The 15,788-nt window shown below is 44.5% G+C and overlaps 5 protein-coding genes and 1 long non-coding RNA gene across 24 annotated transcripts; 2 read left to right on the top strand and 4 right to left on the bottom strand.

The window, feature by feature from the left end:
* Positions 1–300: 300 nt before the first annotated feature.
* LOC117226573 (endoplasmic reticulum lectin 1) lies at positions 301–3,702 on the top strand. Of its 3 annotated transcripts, XM_033481046.2 has the most exons (8): positions 302–573; positions 649–917; positions 980–1,153; positions 1,223–1,747; positions 2,142–2,195; positions 2,709–2,855; positions 2,924–3,163; positions 3,227–3,702. In XM_033481046.2, exons 2-8 carry the CDS (start codon positions 783–785, stop codon positions 3,470–3,472), a joined length of 1,521 nt encoding a protein of 506 aa, XP_033336937.1. In that variant the 5' UTR covers positions 302–573; positions 649–782; the 3' UTR covers positions 3,473–3,702. The 3 variants fall into 3 exon arrangements, with proteins under 3 accessions (XP_076374342.1, XP_033336937.1, XP_033336936.1); XM_033481045.2 differs by having other exon boundaries at positions 302–917; XM_076518227.1 differs by lacking the exon at positions 2,142–2,195 and having other exon boundaries at positions 301–917.
* LOC117226574 (mitochondrial import receptor subunit TOM40 homolog 1) lies at positions 1,923–5,016 on the bottom strand. Its single transcript, XM_076518228.1, has one exon. The coding sequence runs from the start codon at positions 4,719–4,721 to the stop codon at positions 3,750–3,752; it is 972 nt and encodes a 323-aa protein (XP_076374343.1). The 5' UTR covers positions 4,722–5,016; the 3' UTR covers positions 1,923–3,749.
* Positions 5,017–5,085: 69 nt separating this feature from the next.
* LOC143258758 (uncharacterized) lies at positions 5,086–15,653 on the top strand. Of its 15 annotated transcripts, none has more exons than XR_013032551.1 (8): positions 5,086–5,569; positions 5,655–5,843; positions 6,783–6,980; positions 7,072–7,899; positions 7,958–10,755; positions 11,309–13,851; positions 13,942–14,526; positions 14,594–15,200. It is a non-coding gene; the product is annotated as an uncharacterized LOC143258758 (long non-coding RNA). The 15 variants fall into 15 exon arrangements; XR_013032549.1 differs by having other exon boundaries at positions 5,087–5,529; XR_013032550.1 differs by having other exon boundaries at positions 5,087–5,534.
* IFT43 (intraflagellar transport 43) lies at positions 5,573–7,426 on the bottom strand. 2 transcript variants are annotated; one of them, XM_076518231.1, is made up of 6 exons: positions 7,286–7,426; positions 6,809–6,987; positions 6,688–6,717; positions 6,587–6,636; positions 5,924–5,993; positions 5,573–5,836 (listed from the first exon to the last, which is right to left on the bottom strand). In XM_076518231.1, exons 1-6 carry the CDS (start codon positions 7,322–7,324, stop codon positions 5,614–5,616), a joined length of 591 nt encoding a protein of 196 aa, XP_076374346.1. In that variant the 5' UTR covers positions 7,325–7,426; the 3' UTR covers positions 5,573–5,613. The 2 variants fall into 2 exon arrangements, with proteins under 2 accessions (XP_076374346.1, XP_033337044.1); XM_033481153.2 differs by having other exon boundaries at positions 6,587–6,624.
* LOC117226604 (uncharacterized) lies at positions 7,655–9,187 on the bottom strand. Its single transcript, XM_033481145.2, has 4 exons — positions 8,896–9,187; positions 8,402–8,828; positions 7,974–8,325; positions 7,655–7,903 (listed from the first exon to the last, which is right to left on the bottom strand). The coding sequence occupies exons 1-4, from the start codon at positions 9,175–9,177 to the stop codon at positions 7,804–7,806; spliced, it is 1,161 nt and encodes a 386-aa protein (XP_033337036.2). The 5' UTR covers positions 9,178–9,187; the 3' UTR covers positions 7,655–7,803.
* On the bottom strand, positions 12,374–14,601 carry LOC143258757 (bone morphogenetic protein 2). Of its 2 annotated transcripts, none has more exons than XM_076518225.1 (5): positions 14,365–14,601; positions 14,146–14,302; positions 13,932–14,080; positions 13,762–13,863; positions 12,374–13,691 (listed from the first exon to the last, which is right to left on the bottom strand). In XM_076518225.1, the coding sequence occupies exons 1-5, from the start codon at positions 14,545–14,547 to the stop codon at positions 12,753–12,755; spliced, it is 1,530 nt and encodes a 509-aa protein (XP_076374340.1). In that variant the 5' UTR covers positions 14,548–14,601; the 3' UTR covers positions 12,374–12,752. The 2 variants fall into 2 exon arrangements, with proteins under 2 accessions (XP_076374340.1, XP_076374341.1); XM_076518226.1 differs by having other exon boundaries at positions 13,932–14,077.
* Positions 15,654–15,788: the final 135 nt, after the last annotated feature.

The raw sequence follows: 15,788 nt of genomic DNA, 5'->3' as shown, positions 1-15,788 counted from the left end.
CACAGTATTGTTCGATGATTCACTGCGCACGTGTCTCTAAGTTGTGCACCGTGAACATAGCTATAGTACTACTTATTTTGAATTCAAAATTATAGACAATCTTTCATAGAAATATTCCTGTTTTGTCGCTCAAATTACTTAATATCTACGTGAAATACATATAAAACTTGTCTTGAAGATGTGAAGACATTCTATCACTACAAAAAATGACATTTCGAATGTGTAGTATATTTAGTTTTGATACTGTTGCGCAGACGTAAGTTTGGAAGTTTCACCTCTGGTATAATGTACATATGTGCAGCACTGTGTACTGCATACTCTGTGGTTTGGCTATATGGCTACATATTGCTCAAGTAGAAATATTCTATTTTGCAAAGTCCTAAAAGAATTTTAGCATGAAATACAAGCCTAAAACTTAATGAATGATGGCATATTTCGTTTCTAACTGTATTTCACCTTTCCGTTGTGCGAAGGTGAGCAAAATATACCACTGAAAATCATCCACGTCAGTCCGCGTGGCTCAAAATTAACTGGTTCTTGAACGAAACGATTTAGCCAAGGAACAAAATTTCTGTAAGATATTGCACAATCGTAAGAACTGCTCGAAAAGTTGATGTTAATGAGTGGCATTTAAATTGTGTTTTGAAGTTTCAAGCAGGAATTGAACTGCCTCCACGTTTCTACAAACATTTCTTCGCAACTTTAATGGCGGTCACGTTGGCGCTGATATTTACCACTTACGTTCATTGAAAATATGGTGAAATAATCACTATTTTACAAATATGTCGAATTATTGTGGTATCTACAATGTGCTGCCATTTTTCCTTATCACTGTATATGGCCATGATATGAAAAGTTTCGATGATACCGTTTTGTTTAAAATTAACTGGCCGGGGAAATCGAATACCGATTTATTGGTACGCATATATATGTATATTAATTAGTAAAATATAAATTAGTAAGTTTATGTTTCTTACAGGAGACTCGACCTAATGTTGAGCCTTACTTTATAACAACTGCAAACAACGAACGGTATCAGTGTTTGATTCCTGACTTGGCCAGTCAGGAAGAGGATCCTAATGAGCCTTATTATGGAGTAAACCCTATAGAAATTTTATCATTATTGTTTAGGCATGGTATTTGTACTTCTAAGGTATACATTTTAGAAGCTATTACTATCTGATACTTGTGAAACTCCTTCTGTACAGTATGATCTATTTAGGTGGAGATATATTGGAAATACGAAGTATGTCATGGAAAGTTTGTACGACAATATCACGAAGACAGAGAGGGAAAGAAAGCAAAGATACAAGAATATTACTTAGGTACCTTTAACAATGTACAAGAACTGAAACTATTTGCAGAATATCAAGAAAAGTACCTAAGGCCTAATGGGAAAGCAGACATACCAGTCACCAAAGTTGATGGAATCAATATGCCTTATGTGGAGATTGAGATGAGCGATGGCACAATTTGTGATATAAATGGTAAACCACGGAAGGTCAAAGTTCGATATGTTTGTTATCTGCATGGTGGACACGATTTGTACTCTATCAAGGAGCTTATAAGTTGTGAATACGAGGTCATTGTACTGTCTCCTGTGCTGTGCCATCATCCTCATTATAAACCACAAGGTACAGAAGGAAATGAAATCAGTTGCTTGCCGGTTGACAATGCACCAAAGAAACCAAGAGCACTTATTTCGATGGAAATGGAAAGCTTGAAGCTGCAGCATCAAAAAGTGACGGTAAAACCACTTTCCCTACACTCTACACAGTTAACTATTTATTCTTAAATATGCTTGTGTTGTTTGTATATAATATTGTTATGTACAATAAAATTTTCACATAATTCCTGTCTGTTATAGTAGTAAATATTTATTGTCAATTTTTCTAAGAGACATGCAGATTGTTGTTTGAAGATTGAATATGCAATGCACTTTATTCATTAAAAAAACACTACATGTCACACAATAATAGGAAAACTGTTTTTTTTTTATTGAACTGATTCTAAGTATCTACATATGTGGACCACATGACTTGCCCAGTTAAGCCATGTTTAGAATTTGTTTCAGCTCAATATTCATATCAATATTTTCCTTGTTTCTCATCCATATACTGAATTCATTATTTGTTGCACAGGATGACAAGCCGCAGAAAGTCTATGCAATCCTCCATGCAGATAAGGAGGGCCAGGTCAGAATATTTTGTATTTTTGGGAACAGGCTAAACAGCTTGATGGTTCTTATTGTCACTATACATCATTAATGTATATTTCATTCTGTCCCTTCCTTTTCTACATATATTCATCCCTCTTGAAACAATATATTTTTCAAAATAATATATTTGGATAATAGTACAAAATATTATTTGTGCACTGTTACATGTAATGTAACACAGTTGTTTAATGTGCACAGTTTTCTCTGCTTTATTTCGTCACAGCTAAACTTATAATAGTTTCAATGTTCGTCATTGTTGCATTTCGCATTGCTTTGTGCCGTTACATACTGACAAATCGCTTGATGAGACATTCAGGCATATACACTTAAAAAAAACCATAAAAACCAGTTCTTACAATAGTAATGCAAAGAGAAGCAATGGTATTCAGAAACAGTTTCATTCAATATAACATTAACATTAATTGTAAAGAGCTATTCGTTTCTTGGTTATGATAAATAATAATTTAATCAACGTTTACATGTATTTCAGGATGTCAGAGTTGAGATACATCAGGTGGACATGATCGACAAGCATAACGCTGAGGACTCTATTAATTCCATAACGGATCAAGGCATCAGTCCGGCGGAAGCAAGTCCCGTGAAAAATTTTCTTAGTGGTAAAAATTGTTTACACGGGGTGAGCGTACATTCGTTCGAATTATATTCGCTAAGATAAAACACTAATTAATTATAAATTACGAGCAGGGCAATGGATGGTGGAAATACGAGTTCTGCTACGGGCGTTCCGTGGTACAATACCATATAGAACGAGACGGTAGTAAAACGATAGTGAACCTCGGCAAATTCGACAAGCAGAAGCACCTGAACTGGATCGCCGCGCACCCACACAAGAAGCCAAAACCACCAGAGCTGCGCAAACAGCTCACACATTTTTATAGCGATGGGAATATTTGCGATAAGACTGGCAATCCCAGGCAGACTGAAGTATGACAAATAAGAAAAAGAAACAATGTATACAATGTGGACTAATAAACAATAAATTTTCAGGTGAAACTAAAATGCGTCGAGGGTCACGCGGCCAGTCCATCCAGCGTTTCCCTGTTTCTGCTTGAGCCAAAGACCTGCGAATATGTGTTGGGAGTCGAATCGCCACTGATTTGCGATATTTTAGAGTACGCTGATAGCAATGGGCTTCTAAGTGAGAAGTTCGAAGTAAATTTCGACAAGATGAAGACCACAGTCTACCATGAGTACGACGACTTGGATGAGAGGATAGCGAATGGGGACGAATAGAATAATGCGTTAACAATATCAAATTTTCGCATCTAATGTGACAGTACTCGGTTCTGCTGGCCACTTGTATTTAGTTCATTGTTTGTTGATTTTAATGAGTGCTATCCAGCAATTGTGCAACCATACAAATTCTTCGGTTCGAACGTTGTTTGTACATTATTAAGAACTGTGATGGTTGCAAAGATACGAAAAGGCTTTAGGAGACACAATAAAAACCTTTTTTACGCCAATTTCGTTGATACCGTATGCGTTCAGCACACATAAATGTGCTCCGCTATCATTGTCCGATGTTGAGACCGATGCCTACGCGAAATTGTTGCTTACTGTGATTCAGTAGACTGCTGATGACTAGCGAGGACTCTGGTATAGGATACAATCGTTTCTCGAAAACAGCGCCAACGGTAGTCTTAGAGTTGACTATTCCGCGAAACACTAGGTCCGCGTAGGGCACATTCATTTGATAGACTATTGTAGCGACCGAGTGATGTGTCCGCATGTTGGTCTCCAGCTCAACGCCAAGTTCTAATTGTGAGCTAGCCTTGTGATGGTAGCATAGATGTAGACCCGCCTCGCCAAGAGTACCGGACAGAGTTGTTAGACCGGTGCTGTATCGGAAGGCGGCACACATAACTGTCTGCTGACCGCCGGGTACTTTAGAACCGCGAAGACAGGCCAGCTCCACTCCTAGGGTGATCCTCGACGAGATCGCTTGTAGATAGTGCATCACCAAGGTTCCGTGATTCTTAACAATATCCGGGTTCGCCATTGTCATTGCTAGTGTAAAGTCGTTCGCGCGATATTCTGCGGAAGAGCTTGACGCCTTGCATATTCCATTAGCTATCTGTGCAGATAATTTGCACCGGAACCGACAACCCAGTGTATGCATGAACGAAGCAGACAGATTTCCATTAGGCGATATCTGGCCGATAATCACTGGATACCTCTCCTTTGGTCCCACCAACTTCGTACCTTCGTAACTCGCGCCAAACTTATAACCCGAAGGCGTCACAGAGCTCAGCGTAATAGAATGTGTAACATTGAAATGGTCACTAAGCACCTTCTTAATTATCAAACGCGCGCCCTCGAAGTTTTGCGGATATAGAGCCTTCACCTTTTTGTGCAAGTCCTCGAAGCTTCCTGGATTCCCTGGACCCCTGTCCTGCTGCTCTACGCACTGCATGCATTCCTTCTCATTGTACATTTCGCTTGATTTCTCCTCTTTCTTCGCTGAAGCGTGTACCATGCCCATTCTGAGACATCAGAGGCTCACGGAATAGCGTAGGAGGGTATTAATCGTTTTATTTTTAATTTGGTCCGTTGCGCGTTCATGCGAATTTCGGTTTTTCTGCATACAGGTTAGCAATTCAAACTGCTGCCACATTTCAAACGTGAAGCGGGCTAGCATGATCAATACTCGCTGGTCGACAGCGACTGAAGCGAATTTTCCGACATAGTCGCTAGATGGCATTTGCATTGACCATCCCATCCTACATTAAATTTTATGTTGTTATTTAAATGAAAGTACATTTTATTTAAATAGGTAAGTTCGTTTGAAGTGTGTAAAACCTTTGCAACTATTATGGTAGTAGATTTTAGGCTTTAGTTGCTGTGTATATGGAACTGTTTTTGGAAAAGTTTAGTTTCTCGCTAGTGCTCACTAGGTAGATCTTTTGTATATATACGGGGTCGAAAGTTACCCTATAGGAAGTGTGTGCTAGTGATTGCACAGCTGAACATTGATCGCTAACGTAGAAATTGTGGCAGATCTGCTCAGTGGGTGTTGTCACGTGGTCGCTTCAAGTAGCTTGTGTTCGGCTCCCGATTGCGCGTTCAAGTCCATGGTTTTGCTAAAACCTCGGATTTGCACGCCTGCACGGTCGAGTCCTTCACGTCGCTCCTCGAACTACCGCGATTTCCAAATTGGGGGGCAATCGAATAGGTCAGACGAGGTTGTAGTTTGTCGCTTCCATATGCAGGCACTGCAGATAGCAGTATGCCATGTTTTTTGCAACGAACTTCTTCTATATATGCAAATCACCACCGCCATTCTTCTTTATGTAACGTACTTATGACAACTGTAGCATTATATAACAAACTGTATACCGTAGCAATTCTTTATTTTTATAAAATTGATACAAGGTTCATGTAGAAATTTTTTTCTGTGTCTCGCTATTTATTTCAGAGGCGACTTGAGTGAAGAGGAGATTCCAGTTCCACACTTCATCCGGTTCTTTCGTCAGGTTTTCATTGTACAATTTCTCAGCAAGAAGGGACAAATTAACGCCATTTAGAGAGATGAACGCGGCGTTCTTCACCAAGTCGGTATCGAGTTCTTTGTAAGCGGTGACTCTGTTTACGTTTACCCTGCAAGGTGATTGTCAATGACAGAACATAACAAAATCTCTGCAGTTTCGAATACAGAATATGCAGTAGTATTGTAAGTGTATTTACGTGGGAGTATTGACATCAGATAGCGCGCTGTCCTCTTGTATTTCGTCCAAATCTGGAATAATGGGGATGTCTGCAAATAGTATAATATTCATGTAAGACATAAAAGATAATAGCAATTTAGGTTAGTCTTCTATATGTGTATATATGTATATAGGGTACCGCAAAATTATTGTATAAACGGGACATGGGGGGGGGGGGGGTCCTGAGGTCATTTGAAGTAATTTTTTCCTTAACGAAAATGCAATCCGCGGTTTCGTTTACGAGTTATTAGCGAAAAACAGTAACCCATGAGCTAAAGAGCGGACTGAGCTTCGACCGTTTCTAATGAAATGACCTCAAGAACCCCTCATTTCTCGCTTGTACAATAATTTTGGAACATCCTGTATATACAGAGCGGCCTAGATCACCCGTCCACTCCTATTAAAATCGAGGGCAGTTATTTGTATTGAAAACTAAAAACATGTTAATAATTAATTCGAGTGGATGGTGGTGGTTGTGCAATTTCCGATATCGATCGGAAATAGAATTTTTAAATTGAAAGTCGATTTTTAAAAAAATAGGACCTGATTTTTTTGCGTATGGTTTGCGACGGATGGTTTAGGACACCTTGTATGTATATCTTAAAAATCATGAGATTAATGCTTGCGATTAAAATATTCTCACCATCAGCTGGGTCCTTCTCAAGTCCCCGACTTCGTTCCCTAATAAACAGTCTATCAGTGACCATGGCTGTCTGATTTCTTAAAACTACACATTATACTCACTGTTCAATTATGTTAGACGCGCCCCGAGCTCTATTAAAAAAAAAAAATCGAAAGAATAAGAGGAATATAGTAAAACAACAAATTAATTCTTTCAGGAAATAGAGAACTGCAATGCCGCTACCTGCCGCTCTTCAGCTCGTCTCCCCATCCCGTTTTTCTGGTGCGAGGAGGTGCCACAGGTGGTTGCGTCGATCTGCCAGCGGTTATAGATATAGGACTCTCCAAAAGATCATCGTCCGACTTGCTGTCCTCCTGCGTGACGTTTTGCTGCGTTGAGCGTCTGCCAAGCCGGGGTAACAACTACAAATAAAATGGTCATAAAAAGAAATGTTCTATCTACGCTACCTGCAATTACAGTGAGACATTAAAATAATTTTTCCGTAGGTTTGAGCTACTAAGCGACAAGGGTGAAGAAAAAACTACAGTAATGCCTCAATAACTGTCGCATTTATCTCTACTTGTTGAGACTAGTTAGGCTAATATCTCCCTCAGAGAGGGGCCCTATATCATTCTGCTTCAGCATTCTTTACTCTATCTTTCCAAGCATCTAGAAGATGTGACAAATTCTACCCTGTAGTGGCAGTCACCGAAGCAATACCTTCTTCGAAGTGATCTCCAAATCCGCGGCCCACTCCATAATTGCCTAGTTGTTCAATCCAGGAACAGAAACGAAATGGTTCGCGCAAGGTGTGTGTTTGTAGCCAGTAACCATAACAACTGACCGCCCCGCCACGCGCCGTTGAATCGAATTCACTGCTCGTCTTTGCGTTCACCTCCCCTCTTCAGCATTGTATGAACCGCGAGAAACGTGACTGGAAACCTTGCGAACCGAACCCGCCACGCAGTAAACCGGTTCCGGATTTATCAAGCTCTCAAGGGCGCGACTTTTCAAGCGTATCACTCTTGGGATTTAAATCTTAGGTATCTAAGGACATCAAGGGAATACTGAAGTAATATAACCACAGAATTAGAAACAGTACATTTATTACACGAAGTTGCTTCAGACGCCTAAATTACGTAAATACTGCCTGCGATGCACGACCGGCTGCATCGTGAAGGGGCACTGAGATGGCTAGCAATCACAGGGTCCTCGGTGATTTATCAGTACCGGGACAACTAATAATACTTGGTGTTGTCGATTTGCCGTTGATACTCCTCGTCATCAGGATTCGGTTCACAGCGGTTATCATTGTTCGGCGGTCTGACTCGATTGTACCTAATCATAAATGATAATCTTAGGACTCTTTTGGAGATCATAATTCTGGCGTAGTTCTTGTTTCAGGTACCTGGAAAAATCTCCTTTACACAGTCTCCAAGGCAGCACGTCGATTCTTTCGTGCAGAACAATGGATATCTCCGGGCTGACAAAGTTGGTTGTCCCGGCTCCGGAACCACGAGTCAGGAGTCTCCTCTTGTCATCATAACAGCAATGCTGAGCAGCCGCACTTCCGCTCCCTTGCGTGAGCAGCGAACGTACGCAGTATGCTGCTCCAGGCTTATAGACGTCAAGCCTTTGAGAACTGCCGCTTACATCCCGCCACCTGAAGTACCTCCTCTGAGACTCGTCCCAAATTTTGTCGTCGTAAAAAATATTACTGGGGTATTGACAAGGACAGGCAGGCAACGAAACGAGGCCACCTGCAATAATCGGGAATCACCGACATTCGTGGAACCAGCAACAGTAGATCCCAGATCTATCCCCTCTTCGGCTTACCTAAGAAAACCTTCTCGATCTTATCCCTGCTGTTCAACCACTTCTGGCATGGGTCCTCGCTCGTCTCGTTCACGAAATTCAACTCTTTCAAGATGTTCCGGCGTTCCACGATGGAAGTGTTCCGCAGACTTTGGAGCAGCCTAGCCAATAAAACGCCCAGTCCTTCATGAAACGCCGTTTGATCCTCGAAGGACGCGTTAATGTTCAAAGGGCTAGCCGTTTCAACCCCGTAATCGTCGGTCTCGTTCGTTCTATTTTTCTTCAGCCAGTCTTCCAGCCAGAAGGGCAGACTAGTATCTTGGAACTCAATCTCCAAAAGACCACGCTCCACGAAAGAATCCATCGACGCCGAGCTGACGTTCTTCTCTAGGCTGAAGCCACCCTTCTCTTCAGCACCCCTTCCGTCGTAGTCCTCGTTATTCATGTACTGATCAATGAATGGCAATGAGGATACTAGTAAATTTAGAAGACACTTTCAAAATAAAGTCAATCACCTGAATCTGATCGGTTCCACCAGGAACAATAGGTTCCTCCTCATTCTCCAAGAATGTGTTATTCTTGGTCTCGTTTCGAAGAGGAAACAGTTTGCCCTTTGAGCAGCTCGACCGATTTCGGCAGCGACGTCGTTTCCGGTGTTTCGCATGCCTCGTAGGAAGCGGCACCTTCTTCAACTCGTCGTTCCGCTTGTCTTCGAGTGTGACGGTCACCCAGGAGGGTGAGGGTCTTGGCCCTGAGTATTCTTCAACGAGATCGTCTAGATTGCGTCTTGTCTCCATGTCGTCTAGCTGTTGGAATAAATGAATAATTAATTTATTATTAATTAATTAATAACTTTGTTGTTTTTTAGGGAGAAGACTACCCTACCTCTATTCCATGTCATTGAATGGAATGGATTTCATTATCGCTCATCAACGCCTATCTTTACCAGAAGACAAATAGAAAAATGATAAAGGATATAGATCTAAATTATAAAATTTGTGAGCTTTGAGGAATATTATATTTATAAGTTTGGATTTATAGACATTGTAGCCCCATATTTGGTTGCAAGAGGATTCGGAAGATTCGCTCGCGAGGAAGACGACCGGTCGGCACAAGATCAAACGAGGCCCCGTGTTTAGCTCGTGGATCTCAACAGGTAAAGGGACGCAGCTGTGCGCAAGTGGAATGGAGCGGAATAGGATACGCTTGGCGGATCCGGGAACGTTTCTACTTCTGAGAAGCGTGCGCCGCCAGCACGATTACTATTCAATGGCGTAGCAGCCGCTGGAATTTCCGATTCTGCCTCGAAAATTCAAACTTTACTGCAGTTCATCGGCAACCATAATCCTAGGCCCATAATTAACAAACTTTTAAATTTTAGGAAAGAGGTAGTCACGTGTACTCTGTACTCACGTGATGGCTCTTGCGTACTCCAGTGGTGACCAGGATGGACCGGAAGGCGAGGATGCAGCAAATCAAAGTGGAAGCTTTCATGGTTGTAAGGGACGATCGCCACGCACGTTTGTCATAATGCGATCCGGACCGCGATGACGATCTGAATCTTTTCCTCTCAAATGTAACAACCGTTTCTTTCCATCTTCGGCGACTCTCCCGTCAGTGGCACTCTGGATCGTCGTTCCATCTTTGCGGGGAACTCCGGTGTCTTTGGCCTTTGGTTGTTTACGCGCAGAAAACGGCGAGACTGGTATAGCAGCGGGAAAGCGAGCGACAACAGAAGAAGAGAGATAACGAGCGCGAGAAGGCTTTCGCGCGAGCAAAAAGGACGTGAGAAGGAAGGAAGAGGTATCGCACACGAGGCCACGAGGCACGCACCGTTCAAAGGCCTACCGCTATATGTATAGTTGTGAACCGGTGAAGTGTTCTGTCCCACTATAATGGCCAGCTGGTGGTAGAAGAGAGGCTGCTGGAGAGGTAGCGCGTCGAATGACAGAACACTACGTCATTGTACAGACCGTACAGTTCGCGGTTTAGGGTTTCTTACTTAGGCTGCAGCTCGAGGGCTTTCAGCCCTTCTCTTTCCGTTTCACACCGTACTTCTACGTTCCTGTACCGCTGTCTAATCTCTCTTCTTCGACCTGTAATCCTCCTACGCTTAACATTTATAACCCTTCGGCGGCTTGATCGTTCCTACCTTTGACAACGGTGGTTTTTTAACGTCCTCGTCTAACAAATTTCTTGAAGCAATTTTGGATGTAGCGTGCAATAGTTGACGAAAAATTGTTTCACAGGAATTATGCTGCCAAGTCTGAAGATGATCGACTGTTGCATGAATTATGATTCATCAGGAATCGGGGATTTTGTGAGAACCTACATTTCCTGCATAGTTCTGAAGCGTGGCCGCTGAAGATTGGAGAGTAATTGCGTATATACAACTATCTTGTTCTACACGGAATGCTAGCAAAAGAGAACATAGTCTCTTCTAGACTGCTATCTACGGATGAAACGCGTGTAATTGAATGATAGTATTAAGGTCGTTCACCACGAGAATTCTCGAGGAATCTCGGCCCATAATTATGTAAACGATCGAATATGTTGTTGCTCGCAACGCGCGAACCTGTCGGGGTGCGAACTACGCGTGTTACGATACGCGAGGGATCTAAATAAAGCGGTGGAATGCAATGGGACGTGTTCCGGTTATTTTTAGTCAGGCAGATTCGAAAATACACCCACCGCGGATTAAATATAACCGAAGATGCACGCGCGCGGAATGCAGCGGGATGGCACGCGAACGCTCGGTTCGCCGCGCAAATATGCAAATCCCTGTATCGAAAGTGTCACGGTTTGTACACCCTTTCTTTATTTACTTTATTTACCGGTCCCCGGGTTTTCTCGTTTGCTAGTTTCCTTCCACCGGTCTTCGTCTACTTTGTTGCTTTTCCTACGAGTTAGATCATCTCTCATTTTCAGATATTTAAAACGCAATTTCCGTGGGTCCATTTCACTGGAAGATGCATACTCTACATCTTCGTTGAAACGGAAAGCCAAAACAGAAGGCACCATAAGGAGACTCCAAAATGGCATCGAAGAAGAAACGCGATAGGATGGAATTAAAAACAAGAATGAAAATGCAAGAATGAAATTGCGGATGAAATATGAATCATCGCATAGTTGTGCTGCTGATGCGTAGCATAACTGCGATTATTACGATTTCGGGACGATAAATCAATCCTTGGGGTGGGAAAATGGAAATCGAGGACAGCTGCGAGGATCAAAAACCAAAAATTATACCTAAGGACAAATTGGCCTGGCCTGTGGATTAGGCTCAAGTGGGTGGGAATTTATTTGCATGTAACGTGCCGGTCGGTGACTAACAAGAAAACATGAAAGCGTCGAGACGGTCAATCTCGGCTGATATCACCTAATCGACCTGCAATTTCGTGGGATTCGCCTCCCGGAGGCTCCCTGCTGAGAGGCCGTCCTGCGAATAGTAGAGAATTCCAACGCAGGGTCGTCAAACTAATTTGTTTACCTCCTCGGATACGCCAGCAATGAAATAAAACGGCGTTGATCGAGAAGAAGCCGAAGAGAAATTTGGAGTTCCTCGGGCAAAGTTAATTCGTTTATTTACTCGCCGAGTGGAAGGCGGAAGGGGGTGAAAGTGGTAGCACTTAACACCGGTAGCAGTGACATTCCGCGACTGCCTCTCTGCATCCAGCGGCGCCAAAGTCATCGTCTCCGGCCACTGTTACTGTCACGCACATTTTTATTGGCCCCTAAAATTTACCAATGCGTTCGTCAAAAACACTGCACCTTCCTCGAATAAACAACCGTAGAGTTTGTTACTTTATTAATGTAACCTTTAGGGTGCAACCCTGCTGGACAGCGACAAGCGTTAACAACGTTGGCACAAAACCTCTTGTACAAATATTTCTGAGGAGGATACGGGGGATAAATCGCTTCGGACGGCCTCTATTCATCTTTAATCGTCGCTTGCGTACGAAGCGTCGTTGTCAATTGAAAATGAAAGAGGCGTCGCTTTAAATATCCGTTTTTATTCAATCGTAATTAAAATATAAATAACTCTAACGTCTAAGATACAGCATTATGTACAGTTTCCGGCAGGCTCGTTGCGTGTGGTTATAGTAATAATTTAACGACAATACAAGATACGTATTGATAGATACGCGCCAATCGTGGATACGTATGACCGTGCGCGAATTCAGGAATGTTCTTATGTACAAAGTCGGGTTTTAGAATCGATTGAGACGACGATCACGAGGCGACTCTCTGGGAATGACTCTCGTACCAATCGCTTTTACGTCGCCATTACACACAGGCACGCGCACACTCTTCACCTTTCACTCAGTCATTCATTCTCGATACCCTCTGTCATCCTCGAAGCCTTTCATCTTTAACGGCAACCGCAGCGGTCCGCGATCATGTCCTGATAAACCTTCAGTACGACGTTCTCGTTGTCGTCGAAGAAGAGGATGGTGGTGCCAAGGAGCTTGGTGGGCACGCAGCAAGGTCGCTCGACGTCCTTGGCCAAGCCCATCTTGTGCACGATGCCCTGGATGGTCGCGTGGTTCGTTGGCTGCTGATCTTGGCTGAGAGGCGACTCGCAGATGCCCTTGCAGTGATAGGCTGAGTAGCCCACGGGAGCTATGATCGACGAAGACAGTCCTATCTCCTTGAAGTCCACGTAGAGCTCGTGCCTCGAGCAGTCGGTGACGTTTTGTTGTACGGACGCGTGGCTCTTCGTTGACCGTTTCTCGCGGCGGTTTTTCACGTGAAGCCTGGATCTCCGGTGACCCGATCCTCCCCTGCGCATCGCCCTTCTATAGATGTCCATCGAGATGAACAGCGCGTCGTTGGAGAATGGATTCTGGTAACCATCGACCAAGGACGTTTCTCTGCGACGACGACCGGAAGCTTTCTGTTCGCCGGGACTTTTCGACTCTTCCCTCTGCGTTCTCTTCTGCCTCTGAAAGAACTCTGACCTGTCTCCGCCCTCCCATCTCGCCTCCTCTGGCTGACTCTTCCGTAGGCTCTTGTCATTATACTCGTTCTTCAGATCAATCTTCTCGTCCTCTTCGTCGTACATCACCTCGCCGCTCTCGTCCTCGTTGTTCCCGTACGCGTAATAGCGGGGGATCATCTTATTGCTCCGATCGCTTCGGCCGTCGTCATCGAATAGCACCAAGATTGGCTGCTTGCTGTGATGGTACTCGTTGCGACGAGAAAATTCCACGTCCACCTGGTCCTCGAACAGGGTGGACGCGGTCACCAGAAGCCCGAGATTAGGCTCGCCGGTCAGCCAGGCTAGCACCGCTTGCTTCACGTTGAAAATCTGAAGAAGAACCGTTTCAATGTTTTGTCCGACACTCGTGCTCTAATCTCCTAGGGTCGACGAAGCTCACCTGCCAGCCGGAGGCGTGTGCCCCGACGTACCGAACGTTCAAGAGTCTGTGTTGGTCCGGGACATCCAGGCTCCTCTCGTCCAGAACTTGGTACACTCTTATCTGAAAAAAAAGAAATGACCAATTAATCATTCTCAGGAACGCTCGCCTGATCTTTTATCGATATTCACCTGATAATAGGCAGATGCTAACGTGGAAGGATGCGCGGTCTTCACCGACGTCCTCTTCCGGTACAGATGAAGCTCCGCTTCTAGGACAGATTCGTTCACCTCCAACCCCGTGATGTTGAAGAAGTAGAATCTTGACATTGACGTATCTGCTGGAAAATGTACGTTGCAGTCAACATGCCTGCAGTGTTGCCCCGAAGAAGCAAGTCATCGTTACCTCTTTCGATGAAGCTGCGGACGACCTTGGCATTGTATGGATTCCTACCGCGCGTGACACCGCTCGAATCGGCCACGTTGTTGTACAACTCCATCATAAACTGCGGGGGCACCTTGCGACGACCCGTTTTCTCAGCATGGCTGCGGATCCCGAGGACCTGTAACGATCTCATCGATGAGCTATCTCTTCAGCCATCGTGTTCCATTCTGATCAGCTGACCTGTTGCAGCTTCTCCAGAGCCTTGTCCCGGAGGGTATCGTGGTCCCCGCCCTGGTCCAGGTCAGCCAGAGACCAAGAACTCTTCGACTCTTGTACGTTGACATCGTGACCCCCATGAGCGTTTAGGGTCCTCGACAGCAGCAGCAGCAACCCCAAGCAAAGGTACGACACGGTCCTCGTCATCGTCCTATGCTGTCTTAAATCGCTGCTGTCTTAAATCTCCTTGTAGATAGCTCGTAATAGCGTATCGACAACTCTGCCGGCAATTAGTATAACAACCACAACGTGCATCCACCGAACTCACGTAGAGGCAACGGCGATTGTTCTCGCGCGACGGGGCGAAGGAAACTGCGTTCTCGCGAGGAAAGAGAGCGGACACCTTCTCTCCGCTGGCGGACAGGAGGTTTGCCGAACCGAACGGGACGCTAAGTAGCATATGGGAGGTCTTCGCTGCGAGGAGTCACCTTTATGCTATGCCGGGAGTTGCCTCCCTCGCGTTGCTCCCCGCAGCGACATCGGCTTCTCGCACGAGACACGGGAGTTGACGCGACGGTCTCCACCTCCTCAAAGAGGTGGTACACGAATCACCTTGCGATCACACAGCAGTCAACCCTCAGGTCGACCGGGTCTCTGTCTTTTTGACACGGGGATGCAGGAGAAACTCCCTCTCAATGAACCCTTTTAGTGACCTGCAACGGTTGCTGTTTAGAGACAACCGTTTTCTTCGGCTAATGTTTATTATATTCGGTTGCAATGTCAAAATTTCATTGGTCGTTGTCAAACTGATTTGTACACTTAAAAGAGACATTGCAAATCATGGAGTTTTAACGGTGGAATCTTTATCGCTCCAAGTTATTGTTTATCGCTAGTTGTATATGTAAGCTTATCGAGTCTTATACTATAGTCAGTATAGTAGAGTAAGCGATAAGCTGGCTGATTTCAGGGATCGTTCAGGACCCTCCGTAGCGAGCAGAAGCGGAAGAGGAGGGTCACCGGCGCACGATACCTTTTGGAGGCGATGATGACACCGCGATGGGGCTATTAAAAAAAGCTCACGCTTCCTAAATTCCGTGGGATTCGTAAGTGGCGAGTTATGTGGCCCCGCCTGGCGATATTTCGATGTCGCGAATAATCGGTTGTTTTCCTAAGTGGACGATGACGGATCGGCGAGGAGGGTGTCACACTCGGTATTTCTCGCCCACGCTGTGCGCGTGATCCGAAGATCGAGCTCTCGGCGACGACCTCGTTCTTTTTGTTGCATTTACTTTCGTACGGGCGGAGCACGCGGAATGAGAACAACGAATCAGCCGGAGACCGAGCCGTTGTAACTACAAAATTGGCTAGAAGGCAAATTGGCGGCGCCTCTTTTGTACGGGCTCGGTTCCTTGATGTCTTCGCGGCTTGCCAAATTGAATACTTATTTC

The sequence above is a fragment of the Megalopta genalis genome, chromosome 2 (genome assembly GCF_051020955.1).
Source record: "Megalopta genalis isolate 19385.01 chromosome 2, iyMegGena1_principal, whole genome shotgun sequence".
Taxonomy (NCBI): domain Eukaryota; kingdom Metazoa; phylum Arthropoda; class Insecta; order Hymenoptera; family Halictidae; genus Megalopta; species Megalopta genalis.
The sequence above is the reverse complement of the archived record's forward strand: the minus strand, read 5'-3'. Positions and strand labels throughout refer to the sequence as shown.

Bases quoted from the DNA above. Each gene is read 5' to 3' on its own strand.
- LOC117226573 (XM_033481046.2), top strand. From the start codon at position 783: ATGTCGAATTATTGTGGTATCTACAATGTGCTGCCATTTTTCCTTATC. The intron at 918-979 runs GTACGCATATAT...TGTTTCTTACAG, and splicing joins AATCGAATACCGATTTATTG to GAGACTCGACCTAATGTTGA. The intron at 3,164-3,226 runs GTATGACAAATA...ATAAATTTTCAG, and splicing joins GCAATCCCAGGCAGACTGAA to GTGAAACTAAAATGCGTCGA.
- LOC117226574 (XM_076518228.1), bottom strand. From the start codon at position 4,721: ATGGGCATGGTACACGCTTCAGCGAAGAAAGAGGAGAAATCAAGCGAA.
- IFT43 (XM_076518231.1), bottom strand. From the start codon at position 7,324: ATGGAGTGGGCCGCGGATTTGGAGATCACTTCGAAGAAG. The intron at 6,988-7,285 runs GTATTGCTTCGG...TTTTATTTGTAG, and splicing joins TGGAGATCACTTCGAAGAAG to TTGTTACCCCGGCTTGGCAG. The intron at 6,637-6,687 runs GTGAGTATAATG...GGTCACTGATAG, and splicing joins GCGTCTAACATAATTGAACA to ACTGTTTATTAGGGAACGAA.
- LOC117226604 (XM_033481145.2), bottom strand. From the start codon at position 9,177: ATGGAGACAAGACGCAATCTAGACGATCTCGTTGAAGAATACTCAGGG. The intron at 8,326-8,401 runs GTAAGCCGAAGA...CGATTATTGCAG, and splicing joins GATCGAGAAGGTTTTCTTAG to GTGGCCTCGTTTCGTTGCCT. The intron at 7,904-7,973 runs GTACCTGAAACA...ATTTATGATTAG, and splicing joins TGTAAAGGAGATTTTTCCAG to GTACAATCGAGTCAGACCGC.
- LOC143258757 (XM_076518225.1), bottom strand. From the start codon at position 14,547: ATGACGAGGACCGTGTCGTACCTTTGCTTGGGGTTGCTGCTGCTGCTG. The intron at 14,303-14,364 runs GTCAGCTGATCA...AGATCGTTACAG, and splicing joins CTCTGGAGAAGCTGCAACAG to GTCCTCGGGATCCGCAGCCA. The intron at 13,692-13,761 runs GTGAGCTTCGTC...GTTCTTCTTCAG, and splicing joins CACACGCCTCCGGCTGGCAG to ATTTTCAACGTGAAGCAAGC.